This window comes from Topomyia yanbarensis, chromosome 3, assembly GCF_030247195.1.
Source record: "Topomyia yanbarensis strain Yona2022 chromosome 3, ASM3024719v1, whole genome shotgun sequence".
Taxonomy (NCBI): Eukaryota; Metazoa; Arthropoda; class Insecta; order Diptera; family Culicidae; genus Topomyia; species Topomyia yanbarensis.
Window position 1 is genome coordinate 148,184,357 of NC_080672.1, and position 22,095 is coordinate 148,206,451.

Sequence of the window (22,095 nt, forward strand, 5' to 3'; positions counted from 1 at the left end):
TGCTCCGAGAAACGAGTATATTAAGTTTCCCTTGGTAGTGTAAAAATGCTCTATAAACTTGTAAATAAACTCTCCAAAGTAACTTGTATCAAATCATCAACAAAAATCATAATTTCAGCATCCAATAAGCCAATACCATTTCCTTTACACAACGAAACAACCAGTGCTTATCTAATCGTTAATCGCAATCGCACTACCGCTTGCCAGAGGAAAACATACCAAAGAGCACACGCTAGTCACAACTTCATTGTATACACCACAGCGCCCTCTGAAACGCGCGCCGTGGTGAATTTATCTGTACACGCACCTAACGCCACATATAATTTCCATAGCAAGAGACCGCGGTTCTCTCACCAAACCACTCCATCGCCAATCCATTTATTCAGCTTCAAAAGAAAGAGTTTTCTGCTTTTTCTGTGGTGTATCATCATTGTATCTTCCGTGTATGCATGAAACTGGTACGCCCGTGCATCATTAGAATGGAATGCAGCGCCCGGCGGCAGTCATGAAATGTGTCACCTAACACCGAAGAATGAGAGCTGACAAGAAACGCAGCAGCTGCTACGCTTACAACGTCAGAACACAAACCAACGAATTTTTCTTGTGTTCCCTTTTTATACGTGACGCAGCTCATTCGATGAAAAAGAGGCAGTCCTAGCAACATTGTAACTATCTTCAATCGATTCCCCTGATTTATTTACATAAGAATTACTACTTTTAATCAGCCAGATTGAGCTTCTTTCCGAGAAGCACAACCAGTTTTATCTTCACACTTGAGATATGGGAAGAGTTGGGGTAAAACGGATACACACGTTTTGTGCGGTCATTCTAACTATCTTCAATCAATTCCTCAGGCTTTTTTACATTTTTAATTTTCATCAGCAGAATTCAGCCTCTTTCTGAAATGTAGAAGCAGGTCTAATTTTATACTTGAATAATGGGAGGAATTGGGGTAAAACGAGTACACACGTTTTGGGCAGTCAGTCGAACTATATTCAAACGATACCTGGATTTGTATACATAAGAATTATCGCTTTTGATCAGCCGCATATAGCCTTTAACGGAAATATAAAGTCAGAATTAACTTCGAACTTTAGTTGTGCGACGAATTGAGGTAAAATGGGTGTATACGTTTCGAGAGATTAGTCTAATTATCTTCAATCAATTATCTGGGCTTTTTACGAAATAAATACTAATTTTAGTCAGCAGCATTCAATTTTCTTCTTCTTATTCAGTCTTGAACATAAACTCAAACGAAAGGGGGAATTGGGGAAATGGGGGCATGATAGCGTACCGTGCGGTCGTTATAAGTGCTAGCAATCATTTTTCAGACCTTTTTATATCGAAAACATCTGTGCGCTTTAAACTGTGCGCTGGATGCCTCACGGCATCTATGCTGATTTAGTCCAGAGAGATAATAGACTGATATCAACCTCCTAATGATCCACTGCAGATAATGTTAAGGGGTTATAAAGGGAACTCCAAAAACCGAAAAAAAATTTATTGAATATTCTGAAAGTACATACTTTTGAAAATATCTGTGCGAAATTTCATCCAGATCGGAGCACCAGATTTCAAAATACAGCCGTTCGCAGCCCGCAGGTTCTTCCACGAGTGAAGTTAACACAAAACTTTAAACGCAATTATTTCGGAACTATGGTTTTTGAAAAGTACCGTTGCGGTGAACCTGACATCTCAAAAACTATTCATCCGATCTTCATAATTTTTTTTTTAATTGTTTGTATTAATATTCTCGTGTACTTGAACGGTTCTTTTTTCATCCAATAATTTTCGATTGTTCGCAATGAATTTTTGTTTAAAATTTTAAACACCAAAAAACTCAACTTTTTGGTCAACATGTTTTTTATCGGAATTTTTTTTGGGAAACCGATCCGTTCAAATACACCACAATCCATTTTTCTTCAATAATCTTTTTTCTTTTTTTATTTTTGTTGAGCGGTTCACCGCAAACCTCTGCCAAAAAAACACGTTTCGGGGATAGGCCATAACTTCACCAACCTTGAATATTTTTTTAATTCAATCTGTTTTTTTCGAAATTCGATAGTACTACTAACGAACTGTCTTTCGCTTTTTCAAATAAAATTTGCATAAAACACTTTTACAAAATCACGAACTTAGCTCACCTTTTCACTCCAACTTTGTGTATAACCCCTTAATGCGAATTGGTCCAGCTAGCGCTAATCGCATTCTTTGATATTGAATTCGATTCGAATGGTATATGACATTCGGCCCATCGGACATTGGTTGGGATGTACATCTTCGAAATGAACTTTTCTATATTTCTTTAGACAAAAAATTAATAGTGAACGAAATACTAGAAATGTAGGTTTTGCAACATGTCATTTCAACTTGTCATTGGAAAGTTAAATTTAATGTGTGTATAACTTTTTGTGTTATTTAAAAACCTCAAACAACATGTATTAAGTACTTTTGAATACTCAACACAGAAAAAAATGTTCCCAATATCGTGAATAAAGTGCCATGAATTCTGGAACAATCCCGTTTTTATATTAAGAAAAAAGGACTATGTACAAAAATCATATGTTTTATAATTATGTTCAATTTCTCTTCAGTAACGATCGCAAAACGCTTTTATTAATGGAAATATTTGTTTTTGTTTTGTGAACTTCAGTAACGATTTCCGCCATTTCATTATAAAATCGATTTTCCGAAATAGTTCATAACTGCATGGACATTATTCATAAAACCAAAGGTTGACTCATGATGTTACTCATAGATTTAGGAATAAAAAAATTCTGGATATTTTCTCGTGAACTATTTCACGATTTTTATTCATGAATCCATTCAATCCTCGTAAATTAACTCATGACTCCTAATATATGAGTCACGATCAGGGTTGTTAATATGATACATTTTTCACGATAATTTATCGGCGTTACTCGTTAACGATAATGTATCGTCATCGAAAACTCCGTTAACGATAATGTATCGTCGCCTTCATCGTCATCGTCGATAATTGTATCGTCGTATTCATCGTCATCGTCGGTTCATCGATTATTGCGATACATTTTGCGTTACTTTACCGTTTGATTTGAAGTTGATGCGGTTAACTTTCAATTGTTTAGAAATAAATACCTATTGAAGGACATGTTGTTGGCAGTTGAAAATCAATAATTTTGGACATTTTCAATACGAAGAAGGGTCCGACGATGTGCCAAAATGGAATTTTTTAAACTTTTCGAGTAAGTTGGTGCACAGAAGAGTCCCAGGTGCACAGTGTTTCCAAGTGGCAAAAAGGTGATAAAATTTGTTTTGACCATGAAGAAAACAAATTTTGAGCTATTGTGTAGTTAGTAATTTTTAGCACGCAAAAACATATATTGAAAAAACTACTAAACCACTATTATTAGGCCATTCACAAATTACACTACACATTTAAGTAGTGTGGTGATTAACAGATTTTATTATAATTTTAATTTAAACTAGAAGATTTTGAATGTTAAAAAGGAGAATATACATATTTCCAATGTATGATTTTTTTTTAGTTGGGAAGCTTTTAGACCCCTCCTCCGTTTCTTCTCTCCATGCTTCCTTCTTTTACCCTCAAATATGTAGTGTAATTTATGAACGGCCTCATAATAGAGTTTTAGACGATTTTGGAATACAATGAAGATCCGTTTTTATCAGCCCCTTGGTGAATTTTAGACTGATAAAATGATGACATTGACAAAATCGGCACATATTTTTTTCTGGATCTGAAGAGACGAAGTCGAAAAGCAAACACCTGGACTAATATATTTTTTTCTTTCTTTTTAATAAACCGCAGCGGTTAAAATATTCTTCTTTAGTCTCTCGACAAAGCCTCATAACCCGTTCTGATTATTTAGTAAAAAATTCCCTTAAGAGGTCTTACAGTACAGTATTATTATTTTTGTATATTTTGCATCTCTAAGATAAGAAAAATATGCTAAAGAAGGAATTTACTCGAATTTGACTTGAACGTAGGCTGGAGCCCACCAAACGGTTTTGGTAGTGCTTGTTTTACAGGTTCGTCTTGCAGCTTCCATACCAAAACATTGCTTTTTGGACACTAAAACACTCGATAACTTCTAAGTGGTAAGAGATACAAATAAACTTACATTACAAAAATTCTGTATTTTCTGAATGCTAAACGAAATCTTGGAACATTTTGAAATTCTACAAAGTTACCAGGAAAAGTATTTTGAAAAAAGCAATGTTCTGGGATATATCAAAGAAATCTTCACAAACGTATAATTAAATCGACAGATAGACACATAGTTTCTTCAGCGAAGTTAATACTTAAGATATTCTCAACAGCTTCGCAAATTTTTTTTTTATTTTCATAAATGACCAAACAAAAATTTGCTACTCAGCTTTAGAGGGATTAATCACCCAACTAATGCTTTTTAAATGCAAAAAAAATATAAATAAACTTTGCTGAAGACATTATAGCTAAAAAATGTTTTTCGTGGTGCAAAGAATTTCTTTCACCTTTTTGCCACTTTGGAAACATTGTGCACTGGTGGATTCTCCTGTGAATTGAAAATGTCCAAAACTATCGATTTTCAACTGCCAACAACATGTCCTTCAATAGTTATTTATTTCTATACAATTGAAAGTTAACCGCATCAACTGCAACTCCAATAAACGGGAAAGTAACGCAAAATGTATCGCGATAACCACCGATGAATTATCGACGATGACGATGAATCCGACGATACATTATCGTTAACGGAGTTTGCGATGACGTTGACGGGTGGTTAACGTTATCGACGATGACGATTAATTATCGATTAACAACCCTGGTCACGATCCAATACCCGTGCTCGTGAAATAGTTCACAAAATCATGAAATATGTTCGTGAACTGTTTCACGATTCCTAGTATAATAATCACGACTGACCACCATGCCTGCCCGTGAAATAAAAAATTATAAAATATTATTCATGTATAGTATACGTGAACTGGTTCATGAATCCTAGTATAATTGTCACGACTTACTATTCATACTCGTGAAATAGTTCACAAAACCATCAAATACTGCTCATGTATTCGTGAACTGGTTCATAATTTCTAATACATTCTTCTCGATCTAATCGATTGATGCATTTAAGCTGGAATCCACTACTCCTTCAACTGTCTTGGGATATCACTAGCCTGATATGGTCACCCTAGAAACACGCTGTAATGAAGTTTTTTTAAACCCAATTTTACTTTGTACCATTACTTTCCCTGGATTTTGACGAATTCATTGGTATACTACACTTGGGTAGTTTTATGAGAAAATTACGAGGAGCTGGTTGAAAAAATCATTCAATTTATTCACTTGAACGCATACATTGATATGAGTATCGTATATTATAGTAGTAGTCCGGAGCCAACAGTGAGAAAATCGCTCCTGTATTATCTTCTTCTGGTAGCAAACCGGAGTAATTTTTGCTCCAAAGGAATTTCCGTGTATTGAAAGCAAACCTATTGGTACACTGAAACGAGTACCATGGTAAAACTACCATAGTAGAGGTTTAAATGAAAAAGGCTATACCAGTGAATTTTGGTAGACAATATATAATACTTGACTTGAATATCATTCCTGTTATATGTACTATATCCTTTTCGACATAGAGACATGGTATTTCCTACTATTTCGTGGTAGATTAATGGTAACCTTTACTATACATCCAACTACAATCCAATTGTCGTAATTATCATATACACGGTTGCTTTATGAATTTCTAACTAGTTTAAATTACCATTGTTGTTTACCATGTCATAGTAATAGTAATATAGTAAAGGCATACTACCAATAAGGCTTTTTTTATTAAATTAACAAGGGGTTTTCCAAATTAATTTTCTTAATATATTCGTCATCATCATCCTGAAAATTTTTCTAGCCCGCCTATAAACTTCTAATTTTCTGCGGAATATTTCAATCTCCATTGATGATCATCACATATTTTTCGTTGGAATCTAGAAGATAGAAAATGCAATAATACAAAATTATAAATACTTTTTATTGCCATCATTAATTGTTATTTTTCTTACCAATGTGGATCAAAAACAAAGTCTCGACAAACATATAATTACGGCTTAAAAGCCAACTGTCAAAATTCTCTTATTAAAGGAAATTCCGGACAAACCGTTACTGGCTGAACACAGTTCATAACAGTTAATGAAAGAGATAACTTTTCTCTTTCGTTTACTACCAACATATGCGATTGGCGGGTAACGGTTTGTCCGTAATTTCCTTTCAAAGAGAATTTTGACAGTTGGCTTTTAAGCCGTAATCATATGTTTATCATATGTAAACAATTCCACTTGATTTGCCTTCATTTCACTATAACTTAGTAAACAAAATGAGCAAGCTAAAAAACTTGTACTTATTATTTTGTATGCACGCGGGAATGGTTTTTTAGCATGGCGTACAGTTATTGTACAAATACTATCAAACCTCAGAAAATAACCATTTTTGTGGTATTTTCAAAAGTACACCATGTTCAGTTTAAAAACTCTGGTAAAGCCTTTCATTGTTACCATGTTTGTGGTAAGTTGAAAGAGCTACAGCAAATCAAGCCCAAAAGCATAGTATAATCAACGATAATTATCGTTATAATAAATAATAATAATAATATTATAATCGTTGGCATAATTAAAAATTTTATTTCATTGATTTTTTATTTGAGTTTGGTCTGGAATCTCTGGTGCTAGGGCCATCAGCTTGGCCCATCATATGTTGACTACTGTTAACATCTGTACCTCGCCATAGGGATGCCACATCCCTGACTACAATATAATAATAAAAAGAGGTATATAACCTTTTCTTTCCTTTTTTGTGAAATCAATTCTATATAAATATACCAAAATCATTACAGCAATCTATATGGACACTCACGTTCTCATTGTACGAGTGTCTCACCTACCGCACAGCCATCATGTATAAATGAATTCGGTTCATGTTCCTTTTCCCACATTCTAGCTTGTATTGTCCTTTGAACTGAAATATTAAATTCAGTACAGCAAGAAACTTTCCAGTGATAGGACGCTAGTAGATTCTCGTAAAGTGATTTAATGGGTAGAGCTTATTTCAACCTTTGAGTGGTTAGCTATTTAATATATTCAAGTAAAATGTTGCGATTGTTCGCACTACTGAGCTGTCTTGCTACGGCAGGTAAGAAATTTTAACTCATCGGTCTTTACATTTAGGAGATGTAACCGTTGTTAGGTATAAGGCACGTAAGGGCAGCGAATACCAGCAAAACAGACGACATCGACATTGCATGAACAAAATTCAAGACGAATCGCACGTTCTTTATAATCTATTTAGCGCTCGACCCTTTTGACCGCGTGCGTAGTAGCCTCATCAAGGCATATCAGAACAATAGCACAGTGCACGCTTTTACTGATGAAAGCGTAATTGTATCAACAACAACAACTGTTACAAGCTAGTTTTAATGCAATTCCCCTGGAATTGGTGGATGTTTTGTGATTTTACAGAAATTGAACTCAACGCGAAGGTGTAGGGAAGACCGGGGCAGTGTTTTCAATTTTTACCACTTTGATTATGGTAGATCTTGCAAAATAGAACACGACGAATGAAAGGGCAGACTGTTGGCAACATCTCTGAATTTTATTAAAATGTAGGATAGATAATCTCCATTTCTATAGACACAAATATGTGATGCGGAAACGCTGCAAACTTACCCCAACACCAGGGTGAGTTGAATGGGGTTAGTTGGCGGGATGCCAAAAAAATAGGCTATCAAATGTAAATTCATTTACATCAGTGGTCCTTATGAATCGTGCCGATTGTCTTTTCAATAGAACTGTGTATTATTCGACACTTTTCATTACATTTCAGTCTCAATACCTCGGCATTTTGACTTCGACACGTACTCCATATTCAAAAGTAAACTATCGAAAATTCTTCAAGCCGAAGTAAATGTGCCCATTGACGAGAGATACAAGAAAAAGATTCTCTTATTTTGGAGTGAATTCCAGAAATGAGAATATTTGATGCCTATTTTTGCACTGTAAATAGTAGTACCAACTTGCCCCGTGTACGTTACCGCCAGCTTACCCTAACCTCATGCTTTATAAAAATGGATTTAAAAAATTACTTTTGTTTGTTGATAGTTGTAATATCTGTACGAATACTGAAAGCTCTTTTTACGCACTATTGAAAACTATAATCCTTCGGGGAATAGATTGAAAAACACCCCCAAAATTTACATCAAGTTGTGAATTTTACAATACACATTCTAATTTTATTGTTTATATACCCATAAACATGAATATTTGGATGTTATTCAAATTATTTATAGTATTTTAAGGTTACGGCGTGAAAAAACATTTTTTCTGCGATTGTTGTAGAAATTTGGGGGAAACAAATTGATTAAAACTTGTATACATAATCATGTATCATTTCAATAACATTCTCTAATTTTTCTATGCAAAAATATCGACAAGTAAGTCGGTGACGAAGCTTTCTTGTAGAAAGTCTCTGGTAAACACGATTTGCGGTGTTAGCTGCCATTAAAAACCACTTAACAGATAAATTTCAAACTTTTCATATACAGTAGGATTCCGTTTTTTCAACAATCTAATTTTTTTCAGTTGCCAAAACCGGAACCGTGCCAAAAATGGAACCTTTTTTTAAACTTTAGATTTTTAATTGACGATTTTAAAAATGTTTCAAAGATTTTTAATCATATGTTAAATGGAATGAGATGAAAGAAAAAATAAGCAAATTCAATTTTATTCGTGTTTTTATGAAATTCAGACGTCGTACGGTGGGGCAGAATGCTACTTAAAGTATCTTAGATGGAAATGATAATTATTTTGACAACTTTGGTTTTAATCTAGGTAAGTAGAAACTGTTCTAGATCAGTTCTATCTTTTGACAGAGGTGTTCTATCAAAAAAACTTTCTTCGGCAAAGTTGTTTGTTTGATATTTTTAACACATATACTGAAGACATTTATACTTTATAACTTATGTAGATGGCGCTACATGACATTTAAAAAAAATACTTGAGAAAATGAATTTTAACATTTTTTGTGAAAGATATATCTAGAAATAAATGTTTTATTCCTAAATCTTCGCAAAAAATACAATAATAGAAAAGCTTCAAAGTGTGATAAATGTTATCATGACATTCGCTCCTGGGATTGTTATCTTTTCTTTCGTGAATATTAATGAACAGTTTTGTTAAAAAACATAGCTCTTTTAAAAAATACATAAATTTTGTTCTCTATAACTAATCAATCGTCGATCTTCCAATTGGAATTGATAGATTGAAAATCAAATTGCAATGTTTGAAGATAGTTAGGTTTAAAGAAAACCTGTATAAATCACTTGCCACTATCCAAACAAAAGGGATTGAAACATCAGTGCTGTTGTGAAAATGTGCTCCAAAAAAATTCCAAAAATCTCTAGAACAATGCATTAGCGAGAAATTAACACATCAAAAGAGTTTATAAGCAACCCTATTTTTCAAGAGCCACCCTACCTTAAATCTTTAAAAAAAATCATAACAGATTAACCATTATAGATAGCCTTGTTTATTTAGCAAACTTGCTTCAATTCATTTGTGTTATTATATTGTAGGGCATTTCGCAGGTAAAATTCACACATCTAAACAGTCGATATTTTGAACGCCTCAACCACAAGAACCACCCTAATTACATTCATTTGAAAAAAATCGCCAAAAAACTAACAAATGTTCCAAAGCTAAACCAAACTATTTGGGGGCCATCAGTTTTGTATTCCCAAATACGTCTTGGGACACACCATGGTCAGCTTTCGATATATACTGAAAATTTAGTGCCAAGTTTTGTATTGATGTCGTAATAATCCAAAGAGAAAGAGGCTCGCAATGTCACTATGGTTCTATTGAAAATTTTCTCCAGAACTAGTCTTATTATGCAGTGTAGCGCATTCCTCTGTACTTGACTCTTAAAGTGTTCTGAGTCTTACTATAAAAATTGATTCCGTCAGACACTAGTTACACTGTTACCAGTTATATTATACATAAATAATACATTTCTATACTTATTGTGATCATTAAACACAACACACATAGTGTACAATGTAGTTAACCCTTAAATGCATAACACTGTTTCAAAACAACATTGCGAAAAACATCTCAAAATTATCACAGTAATGAATTGAAACTATGAGACAATTTTAACAAAATTTAAAAAAATGATTTGCCCCTTTGAGAGTTAATATGACTTCCATGTTTGGAAATAAAGTCAAATGTGATTTTTTTTTATATATTTCGCTTATTTGACACGGCTGATAGCGGTAGCTTAACGGAGCCGTGGATCTTTTATGTATATACAATATGTAAAAAATAAAAATAAAACAAATATTATTGATTGTCCGTTGGATCTCGTGCGTGCAACTTTTTATTGCGAGCGGAGACCTTCTTTCACGGCTCGCCTACTGCGTCATGGGGACCATTTAATTCTCTCCTGTCCTCCACATCAAGGTCATCATCGTTAAAAGTGCCTTGGTGCTCGCGACCAGATGTTCTTTCCTGCTTCTTGCACTTACGGGTGACCAATGTAAATCCGTCGTCATTGCTATTATCTTCATCACCGATGTTGCTTACAGTGGTTTCTGGGGTGCTGGATGCTGCTTTGGCAGTTGTCAATATGGACTGAACAGCTGCCACAAATTTGGCAACCGTTTGTGGTTCAGGTATTGGTATTGAAAACTCTTTTTTGGGTTGGTTTACCGTGGATTCGTTGGCAATCGGTAGAGATGCATTCTCCTCTGTATCTTCTGCGCAAGGTTGTCCGTGGTGTGCTGGTTGATTACAATACTTGCACGTGGGAGTTTGCCCCTCATGGGTGCATAACGTAGTTTGATTAATAGTAGCTTCGTGGGTTTTGAGTTTTATAGTCAAGCGGGAGGGGATAGGTTTTTCGATCCGCATCCTCACCACAAGAACACCGTTAGGTGTACCCGGGAAGAAATACCTCCACGTATCACGTGTAACTGATTCTACTTCGCCGTATTGCGACATGTATTTTGCGATTAGATCAGGAGGGGTGTACGTGGTGATAGGTCATGTAACTTTACATCTACATAGTCTTTTTCTATATACACGGGAATCTTAATTCTAATTTTATCACTTTGAGCCACGTGCTTTAAGTTGTTCTGCAAAACTAAACGTTCTGCTTGTGCTAACGTGTTGAATGATATGAGTACGGCATTACGAAAATGATGATACTGTAGATACATAACCTCCTTGAGCTTAAGCTGCATCTTCACCTTCAGCAGGTATTCCACTTCACGAAAACTCAATCTTATTGAACAGAATTTAAAGTCAACGACCGCTGCGTTGGGTCGGAGCAGAGATTTTTCGTCAACTTTACTCATGATGGCAAGAATAAATTAAAAGTTTCCTTTGTTCTCGAGACAATGCACACTAGATCGAGAGGTTGCTAGTTTTTGTTCACTTGGTTCGATTGTGCGTCTGACTTGGGTAGAAGTAGAAAGTAGACTAAGTCAAATGTGATAATAATTGATATAAAAATATTTATTACACAGTTTTAAGACATATTATGTACAACAAGAATGTTGCCAAAAACGGAACCCATTTGTTGCCAAAATCGGAGTGTGCCAAAATGGGAGCATGCCAAAAACGGAATCTTACTGTACATTCTGTGTAAAAAAATACCAAACTCCTACGTTTAGTTTTCGCCGTTCTTTACACAGTAACGTATTTTTGTGAGTTATATAAAAGTGACTTAATTACTTATTTTGAATGTTTTCCTTTGTGTTTGATGTTTAATTTAGCATAAAGACTCTATATTAAAGTGACAAGAAAAATAATGACCCCTATCAACCCACCCTTGATTCGATTCCTAGTCCCACCAGGAATACTTTTACCAAATTGGAAGCAAATCGGACAAGTCTAGCTACCGTACTAACGTGCCTGAAGTTTGTATGAAATTTTTCGACGATTTATTTGGAGGAAACCCGCATGCTCGCATTTTCGCCGCTAGGTGGCACTGTATCCATCGTATTATCACTGTAAGTGAAAATAGGAAAGATAATTTAATTGTCTACAGCTTTGTCGAAAACTGCTAATCAATCCGGTTTTGTTAACTAAAGTTATTAAACTTTTAACGAAGTGATGTCTCAGTCAGTTTTGCATGGGGCCTAGCAGTGCATAGTTGTGTATCACTACTCGATTCCCACGAACTATACATTTTTGTAAAATAATGGTTAGGTTTAGCTCAATAGTGTATTTAGAAAAATTATATTACGAGTTCAGTTTTAGGTGGAACATTTTAGTTCCACGTGTTACCGCATAGAGGGCGCCAATACTATCTTTTCAACGAAGAGAGATTAAATGCGTTTTTTCAGTATACACATATACAAATACAGTATACAAATACCAAATAGATGTATAGTAAGTAATGTACAGTAAGATTCCGTTTTTGGCATGCTCCCATTTTGGCACACTCCGATTTTGGCAACAAATGGGTTCCGTTTTTGGCAACATTCTTGTTGTACATAATATGTCTTAAAACTGTGTAATAAATATTTTTATATCAATTATTATCACATTTGACTTAGTCTACTTTCTACTTCTACCCAAGTCAGACGTACAATATGTCGCGTGTAAATATTACCTGAAAATCCATGCTCGTGTCGCTACTCACTCCATATAGCTGCTTGTTTAGAATGAATTAAATCTAAGTATAGCTCTACAGTCGACTTTTAGAAGTTGAATTTGTGTAACTTTTTACCCCACTCCATTCATAAAAAACTCCTTCCCTTGGCAATCGTGGAGATGTAGAGGTATACACGGTCTCCATAACAACATTTATTAAACTAACATTGCTTTCATTCCTCGATGACAGTAAGGACGTGGCCGGCTCCGTTATTGGTATTTCAAAGTAAGGAACTCTCGATAGGTGCAGGCTCCATTCGTTGATTTTTCTCGCTTGTTCAGACCAATCACGGAGTGGCAACTACGAATTGTACGGTCATCATGTTCATACTCAAACTCTCTACATGTTCGTACTTAACCTATTATTATGAAAGTCGTGGGGTGTTGGTTTTACCCACACGGTTTACTCGTGATCCCCCTACTGTTTTTTTCTTTTTCGATTTTATTAGAATTTGAGTTACTCTTTTATTCGCCACCATATATTTCTCGACATCTAGTCTGAAATTTCTGTGTCTATACACCATTGCTAACATAATTTCTTCTTTTTCAGTCCTCGCCACCAACCCGCCCAAATGGCCCGACGTGTACTCTGTCAGTGGTGTGCTAAACATTCCGTATGCCGAAATCAACGAACCATTTTTCGCTTGGTATGACAACCAAAACGGCCGCTCGCGTATCGATTATTACGGTGGCATGGTTAAGACCTATCAACTGACAAAGCAGGGTGATTACGGTACCAGCTTGAAGGTCGCCCCGGTTAGCACACGGCAAGCGCAGAATAAAGAAACGTGCTTGCAGGTCAACGGCACTACTGATATGGCTATCTCGGTACAAAGCATACTGCCTTTTGTGAAAAACTTCAAACTGGCAGGTTGGAATCCAGATTAATTCTATATTCGTTTCAATAACAATGGCATTTTTTATAGGAACTGAATCCAAAAACGGATTTAAGTGTGATCTATTCACGTTAGTCGAGGAGGTTGGTCAGAAACGGAACGTCTACAACTTGTGGGTACGATACGTTAAGTCGCCAAAGTTTCCATCGTCCCGTATGCCGATTCCCGTCCGCTATGAGATGAAGGGTTACAATACGTTGCTTGGTTCGCATTATGATCACTACTATTTGGATTATGATTCCTATGATCATCAAGATATTCCTTCTGATGTGTTCGAAGTTCAAACTGGTGAGATTTTTTTTGATTGAACACCATATGCAGAGCTAATAGGTTTTTTTTGTAGCTGAACCCTGCGTAGGCTTTCCCGGACCAGGCACTGGACACTATGCCACTTTCAACCCGATGCAAGAGTTTATACATCCCCGCTCCGAAGTCCACTTAGATGATGAATTCAAGCGCTTCAAGGGCAAGCATGGCAAAGCCTATCGCAGTGAAGAAGAACACGATAGGCGTCGGGATATCTTCCGACAGAACCTCCGTTTCATTCACTCGCTCAATCGTGCCAACAGAGGATTTTCCGTGGCTGTCAATCACTTAGCAGATCGCACCGAAGAGGAACTGAAGGCTCTGCGCGGATTCAGATCATCGAATGGATACAATGGAGGGCAACCTTTTCCTTACGATAAGAATGATTTCCTTGATGACCTGCCGGAAAGTCTTGACTGGCGCATCTCTGGAGCCGTAACTCCAGTGAAAGATCAATCCGTTTGCGGGTCCTGCTGGTCTTTTGGCACTGCCGGCCACATTGAATCCGCTTATTTTCTGAAAACTAACCGGTTGATGCGGTTCTCCCAGCAGGCGTTGATCGATTGTTCCTGGGGCTATGGTAACAATGGTTGCGATGGCGGAGAAGATTTCCGTGCCTACCAGTGGATGATGGAGGTCGGTGGCATACCTTCTGAAGAAGAATACGGAGGATATTTGGGACAAGATGGATACTGCCACGTGGATAATACATCTTTGTACGCTCCTATTACTGGATGGATAAACGTAACCTCTGGCGATGTTAACGCCATGAAAGTAGCCCTTTTCAAACATGGTCCGCTTTCTATCGCTATAGACGCCGGTCACAAATCCTTCAGTTACTATGCGAACGGTGTGTACTACGAACCTGAGTGCAAGAATAAGCTAGATGAACTGGATCATGCTGTGCTGGCAGTAGGCTATGGGAAACTAAACGGAGAGGATTACTGGTTAATCAAGAACTCCTGGTCGAACTTTTGGGGAAATGATGGATATGCATTGATGGCTGCAAAGGACAATAACTGTGGCATCACAACCGACGCCACGTACGTGCTAATGTAGAAAAAACTATAGATCGTTTTTTTAGTGTACCACTTGAGCCTTTTTCGATACATTTTTCATCTAGCGAATAAAACAAAGAGATTTGCATAAAAAAATTCAAGACTAGAGATTTATTTATTTATCTAATATGGATCAGGCTTTGGTGCATTAAATTAAAGAAATATCACAGACTGCATCATGACACATTATACATATTATCTCAACGTCGGTCACCGGTTAGTAAAGTATAGATAGAAAACTAATGTTACTAATGACAGGCCCAACCACAAATCAAGTTTTGTTCTTGTAGCACTATTACCATTCAACTGAACTAAGCTGGCCACGGTTAGCGCACTTAAGTTCAACTCACTAGTAATTCTGTGGCTTTGCGTACGAATCAAAGTGACTAGTTTTTCGGCTTCGCGACTGCATATTTCCACTTGCAAGTAGTTCGGATGGTTACTAAGATTCTCTACAATCACAAAAATATCATTTTCGAATGTAAGCTGTCCACTCAAGCGACATTCGACGGTTTGCAGTAATCGTTCGAGCGATCTAAGAATCGCATTTAGCGTTAGGTTTTCTGTATTCTTCCCTTTCAGTGCATACAGAGCTCGATCAACCTGCTTTCTGGAATACACGATTCTGAAGGCAGTGCCGCAAATGGGACAGCAAGCCCCCGGTGGGGTTACCCAGTTGCACTCATATGATTTTCGTTTCGGGCATTTGATCGAAGAACATTTCGCATCTAGCTGAAATCCTATCACGCCAACCTCCTGGCAGGGTCCATTATAATCGACCGTGGAGAAGTCGCTCCAGGATTCGCATTCGCTTCGATAAGTGATTCCGTTCACACCGCAGACTTGCGTCCTTTTTCGGGAAATTTCACAATGCTTGAAGTACTTTTCTTGATATGCATAGATAGCATTGGATTTAGCAAGATCACAAATTGTTGGATAAAAATTTAATTTTGTATCGCGGATTGACGTGATCACGGAACAGTTAGCAGATGCAAGACTGACTGAAAGATAAGATAAAAATTAACATAGATAAGCGTTTTATATACACATTTTTGACAAGGAGTGAGCATAGTATTAGACATTCAGTTTTTGTTTAAAGAGCATGTCTGGTAATATTGGACTAAAAGGCAACTGAAGCGCTTGAGATAAAACTTGTCCCACTCCTAAAATTATCATTCTTACCACATCGATACTGAGGACACGGTTTATGCATACTTGATAGACAAATATTCCTGTCCGAAATGCACACGCTTAGCGGCCCGCAACTCACGCCCTCGCATGGATCTCTCGCACGGCACGGTCCAAATACGATATCACCATCCTGAATTCCCGAGCACTTGGCAATGCATGCTGAAGGGTAGGTGTTTCCGTTCCGACCACACACCGGAACGTAATGGGGAGGGCAGTTGCACGGTAGACTAGTGAACGATTTGTTGGAAGTAATGCCCTGCACACGACACTGTTTTTTCGTACAGGTAATTTCCCCCGCAAAGCAGCTGCATATATTACATTCTACGTAAAAAAATGACAAATGTAGGAACTTTTTTCCAGCCAACACACAAGAATCGTAACTTATGCAAGGTAATGGTTGACATTTTTCAATTCTTCCGGATAATCCACATCGGCATACTTTCAGGCATCCTTTCGTGGTATCAGATACTGGGATCCGTATAAAAGTTCCTTCTGGGACTAAATAGGAAGATGCTTCTCCTAATGTACAACCATTTATGCATGTATAACCATAGGTTCCATCCCGATTAATGATACATACTTGGGTTGCATTACAGGGGTTGCCTTTACAAGGCGAAACCAGCGCCACATCTGTATTCCTATGAGGAATGTCACTGGGTTCCTGGTAACGTTTAAACGAAACACACTCTTGGTCACTGTTAGCCTCTGGCGAAAACATCTCGCATAATGAAACAACTGAATGCTTTACTGTCATTCGATTCCAGTCAACACATCTACCCAGTACCTCATAGCAATCTTCTCGACAAATTCGATTCGAATGGCAACTATATGTACATGGCTTTATCTGCAGAAGACACGCTATAGATTTCCAAGTCTCGTATGAACACTCGCTAACATTTCGAATCGGTAGGTTGATTCCAAGTAGATTAATGTATTGCTGTTCCCGCCACTGTTCGACATCATTGCGAGCTGCATTGTCCGATTGGGCTCTACAGCTACGAAATAACTCTGTCGGGCGATTGTTGAAGTTACTGCAGTAGGACAACCCGTCACATCCTAGCTCACACGGTTCATCAACTGCGAAAATCTGCATTAATTATTATTGCACAATATTTCTCAAAACAATTACCTTCTTCAACACATTGCTTCATATTGTATTCTTCTGAAGACTGCAAACAGCTATATTCAAATTCCGCCAAATTAGTCGTCCACTCATTGGAGTACGTTGCAATACAAAACCGTCTGCATCTAGGGGTCTTTGCCTTTAAACAGCAGTGCAATTTGGCTGAATCCATTCCCACTTGGTTAATTCTGGATATCTCATTGGAGTTTACGGGAGCAGCCTTCTTCTGCTCGTATGAAAAGAAACACTTCCACAACGGATCATGTGGCAGTGGAACTCCACATCCTGCAGTTTGAAGAACATCCAGAGTTTCTTCTTCGGTGCTGGTGCCATCCATAAGTGTACCTCGACATGCCTTTTTGCACCCATAATCAGATGTATAGTCGCAACATGGAAGATCTAAGGAAAACGTAATTATTAGTCAAAAGCGATGATTACCCAATGGCTCACCTACAACGCCTCAGGTTACTGTTCACAGTCACCTCAATATACGATGTGATGCATTGCAAAATGTTGCTATTGTTGTTAATGCAAGTGTTCTGCACCAACTCTCTCTGTTGTTTGGTAGGCGTGTGCTTACTCCTAAATATATCTTTGCACGCTAGCAAACATTCCGACGTCCGAGCACTCGCACAACATCGATCGCCATCTTCCTGGCGCTGTATGCAACTGAACATTGTTTGCTCATCACTGTGCCGACATCCCACGAGCAGATCATTTTGGTTTGAAGCAATGGCACACGAATTTTGGCATTTCAGCGACATCCCCAAAGAGCAACATATCCGCCCCGACCAAGTTATACCACGTTGTATCAATCCTAGTGTACTATTTAGGCATTTCCAGAAGGATGACTGAGTAGGGTGACAGTACCGGTGAATATCGTGCAACTTCCACTCTTTAGTGTTAAAATCGATGGCGAGTTGGACTAATGATAGCTAAAAAGTGCGAAAGTGGAAACTAATATAAATAAGATCGAAAAATTCAAACACGTGATAAAACAATATATTATTCAGTTACAATTTTGATATAGAAAAACTGATTTTATACACCTAGTGGTAAAATGACACATTTCTTACGCATATCACTGTTGAATCATTCATTAGTTTTCAGAATGTATGCGAAGTAGGCACCCAACTAGAAGTGGGATGCACAGTTACGAGTCCTACACGATTAATATCTCTAATAAACCGAAGAAATCATCTAAAAATCAATCATATAAATTAAATTTTTGAAGCTGAAGCATAAAGTTTAAAAAAGATATCAAATTCATAAAATTATTAGAATGATTAATATTAATCAAATCAATAAAATTAGACAACATAAAAAGAAAGTTATAAAATTAAAAAAAAAAATTGTTCCGTACTAACAAAATGAAATGAAGAAAAAGAATGCCAGAACAAAATAATGAAATAAATTAAATGAAGATGCTGAATAAAATGTATGCACTGGAAAAAATGAATAAAATTAACAAAATGATTGAAACGAAAAATTTACGATAACAGAAAGTAATAAAATTAATAGAATGAACTAAATTATGTTAAAGTAGGGAGCAGAAGAAGCAAAAAAGTAGGTCAATTGCGTTGAAAAAAATTAATCAGGGTAGTAACTGCTACCGATTGGCTCATAATATGTTTTCTTTGCTGTTCGTGGCAATCGTGTACGAACGTTCAAGCCACTGCGTGCAGTGTTGCTGAACTCGTAAAAATAACTCTTGTATTTCTCATTCGCGTGTTCTCATTGCGCCCAACACTCGTATCCGAGTGTTCTCCATGCATGTCTTTCTTTCGTTCACTCCCCAGTCGGGTAGAATTTCTGTGAGTGCCAGTCGGCCAAAAGCGACTCAAATTGCACATATTGAAACCTACTCTTTCGTTCACGCCCACCCACTGGCGCTCACTCCTACTGCTGCTACCACTCGTCCGTGCTCCCACTCGCCCATGCTCCCGATCGCCCATGCTCCCACTCGTCTGTACTCCCACTCGTAGCCACTCGCGCTCTTTAACCCACTCGTATTCTCTCGCACTCTTAAACGCGTTCGCCTTCGCTCGCACTCTTGCAGTCGCTAGCGCTCTCGCTCCCACTCGCATTTCGTTCTTCGTTGGTAGACCAAGAATGTAGGAAAATGAATTTATTCGGATATTTTATGTACAAAGTCTAAGCCGCGGCTGTTTGAAGATCGATTTGCACAATACGTCTGGCTTTCGTCAGCGGTACAGCACGTCATGGGAACGTCAAAATATGCAGTTAAATGGAGGTATTCACACACAACATCAACAGCACGGAATGCTTTGACGTACGGGAAGTGTGAACGAGAGACGCATTCAGCTTATCTTGATGGAACGACGACGTGGCGTTGACGGACATTTACGTTGATGGAGGCTAATGTATCATCTACATTGAGGTTGATATGACGCTGGTATAACGGAAAAGGAAAATAAACGCACCCGAATGAAATGCAGTTGCTTTAAAACGTAAATTTAAAAAAAAACTGCAAAATCGCTTGGATTGACACTTTTAAATATGTGGAACCTTAACATGTCAAATATATATAATTCCCCTCAATGCTGGATATATGCACTTCTTAAAATAATTAGTTTTTGGTCAAATATACTTATATTGAAGTTTGAGATTTTTTGTGGGATAATGAAATGACAGGAACAGTTTTTATTGTCAAATATGTCACTGAAAGAATATATGCATAAATCGCTCAGATAATTTTCGTAAAATATCGAACTAAATAGTTACTACAAGAGTCAGTCCCATAAAGATAGGAAATCCCAAAGAAAACGGGACAAATATGCGATCATGGGTAGTATACATCTATGACCATTCCTGGTACATTTTGCATTAAATGAATCGGATATTCGGATTAAATACATGGTTTCGGGATAAACGTATTTAATGCGGTTCACTACAAAAATTCAAACCCATTAACAAACATTGGCTTCTATAGAATATGTATGTAGGAGATCGACTACCGTCATAAAGTGAATTTCTAAACATAAGGACTTAATTTATTGAATATTTCGTGACCAATTCCAATATACGCTGTCCTTGTCCTCCAAATTACGACGGAATCAGAGCAAATCTATCAGCTGTAAGAAAAGTACTCTATGCGTTATATATTCCAAAACATTCGTTCACAGTCCTAAATTGATACAACCAGCGGACTATATTAGAAGAAATCTCTAGTGAATGATTTTGCGCACTTTCCACTAACCTGAACTCTGCACTTTAAAAGTGTGAGTAATCAAGCTGCTACTGAAAACTGCGAGCTGTCAAAACACATGTATTTGAAGTTATAGAGATGGTACTCTCATAGACAGGCCAGTCGAACTAACCAGTCTATGAGATAATTTTTTTAGTAGAATGTTAAGTGCGTAATACGGTTCGAATCGAGTTTTTGTGCCACAAGCAATACTTGCATTGAAATAGTAATTTTTACTTGCTCGTCAACCCCTCACGCTGACTTTTCCCAGATAACGAATTAACTGGTTTATTTTGCCGATTGGTATTTTCCCGAATGGGTTGTTTTGCCGAAATAAGTATAAAAAGTTATTTTCAATGGCAATTAAATAGTATAAAGTATGATTCAATATTTAAATTTCACAAAAAGCATGGATGTGGGATGATAAATTATAGAAATAATAGTCAAAATGTAAAGAATAGTTAAGGTAATTATTAAAATCAAACTTTAAATGAAAATAGTTTCTCTTTGAGCGTTTTGGTGGAATGCTGAAAATGAAAATTTTGAAAATGCTGCATATAAATGAAAATTAAAATGCCTGAAGAAATGAAATATCTTTGAATTAATTACTACTATCGTGATTCACTTGCTTCTCTTATTCATACACATAATCTTAGGTTTAGATCATTTCAACAAGTATATACCAAAGTTTTATAAATCTGTACTAATTGAGATTTGAACATGACTGAACAACATTGTTTTCGGTAATACTGATTCTTCTTGACGAAAAAAACAGTTTGCACAATACTGTTCAAATAATTACTCATGATAATTTACTATATATCAGTGGGACGGAACTTTATTCCATTTACCATCTTAGTAAAATTGGTAGTAGCAGATTAGTTTTTTTACTTTTTTCAATAAATTATATTAAATTCGTGTTTCCAATTTTCATTGTTAAAAAAAGAAACTATCCTTAAAAAGCTTTAGATTTTATTGCTGGATATCACATACATGCTTCCCTTCTGCCCAAAAGTGCGTAATATACGCCCTTTACTACTGCTCAGAAGTGTATAATCGGTACAAAAATGCAAACTCATTAGCCAGCATGGACTTTTATAGAATATGTGGTATTATTTCCTTAACCCTCCGGAAGTCGCACTGAACGAGCAGCCGCTGTTGCTCTAAGACGATTTCGCTAGATTTTCTGAGCAGTGTGCACTCAGTGCACTAGCGCCTACCCATGGTTGCCTGGTGTAGTGGGTAAAAAACATTAATGTTTTATATTCGTTTAATTGTTAGTATTGAACCTCTAGAAAAGCCCAGTGCAATCTCGGTGGCCACACTGATCTTCTTTTGTTCTAAACAACCATGCGTTTCAACGATTTCAGCCTATCGGCAACTTTAATAGCATCTCTCTCGAAACCGCATTTTTCAAATTGCCGATAACTCAAAAACCATTCAAAAAATTGACTTGATTTTTTATGAGAATGCATAACATGTGTAGTCTACGAACTAAGGAAAAATGGCATACAAAAATCTTCCTCGTTATTTTGAAGAAAAGTGAACGAATTTTATTTTTCGGTTTTTCTTATGCCATTTTCCGAAATTCCAACTGCTCTATTTTTTTTTTGGTTCATCGAG

General features: G+C 36.8%; 2 protein-coding genes across 5 annotated transcripts in view; one reads left to right on the forward strand and one right to left on the reverse strand.

The window, feature by feature from the left end:
* Nucleotides 1-6,991: 6,991 nt before the first annotated feature.
* LOC131690948 (digestive cysteine proteinase 1) lies at nt 6,992-15,051 on the forward strand. Its single transcript, XM_058977042.1, has 4 exons — nt 6,992-7,168; nt 13,241-13,561; nt 13,617-13,874; nt 13,930-15,051. Exons 1-4 carry the CDS (start codon nt 7,126-7,128, stop codon nt 14,949-14,951), a joined length of 1,644 nt encoding a protein of 547 aa, XP_058833025.1. The 5' UTR covers nt 6,992-7,125; the 3' UTR covers nt 14,952-15,051.
* The window catches only part of LOC131690946 (reversion-inducing cysteine-rich protein with Kazal motifs), a 50,462-nt gene continuing 43,399 nt past the window's right edge, over nt 15,033-22,095 (reverse strand). For 2 of the 4 annotated variants that reach the window (XM_058977038.1, XM_058977039.1), the window contains exons 4-7: nt 17,719-18,199; nt 17,271-17,663; nt 16,133-17,218; nt 15,033-15,951 (exon numbers count right to left, since the gene is read on the reverse strand). In XM_058977038.1, coding sequence (XP_058833021.1) covers nt 15,161-15,951; nt 16,133-17,218; nt 17,271-17,663; nt 17,719-18,199 — 2,751 coding nt within the window. In that variant the 3' untranslated portion in view covers nt 15,033-15,160. Of the gene's footprint in view, nt 15,952-16,132; nt 17,219-17,270; nt 17,664-17,718; nt 18,222-22,095 lie in introns of all 4 variants that reach the window. The other 2 variants (XM_058977040.1, XM_058977041.1) reach the window with 2 other exon arrangements.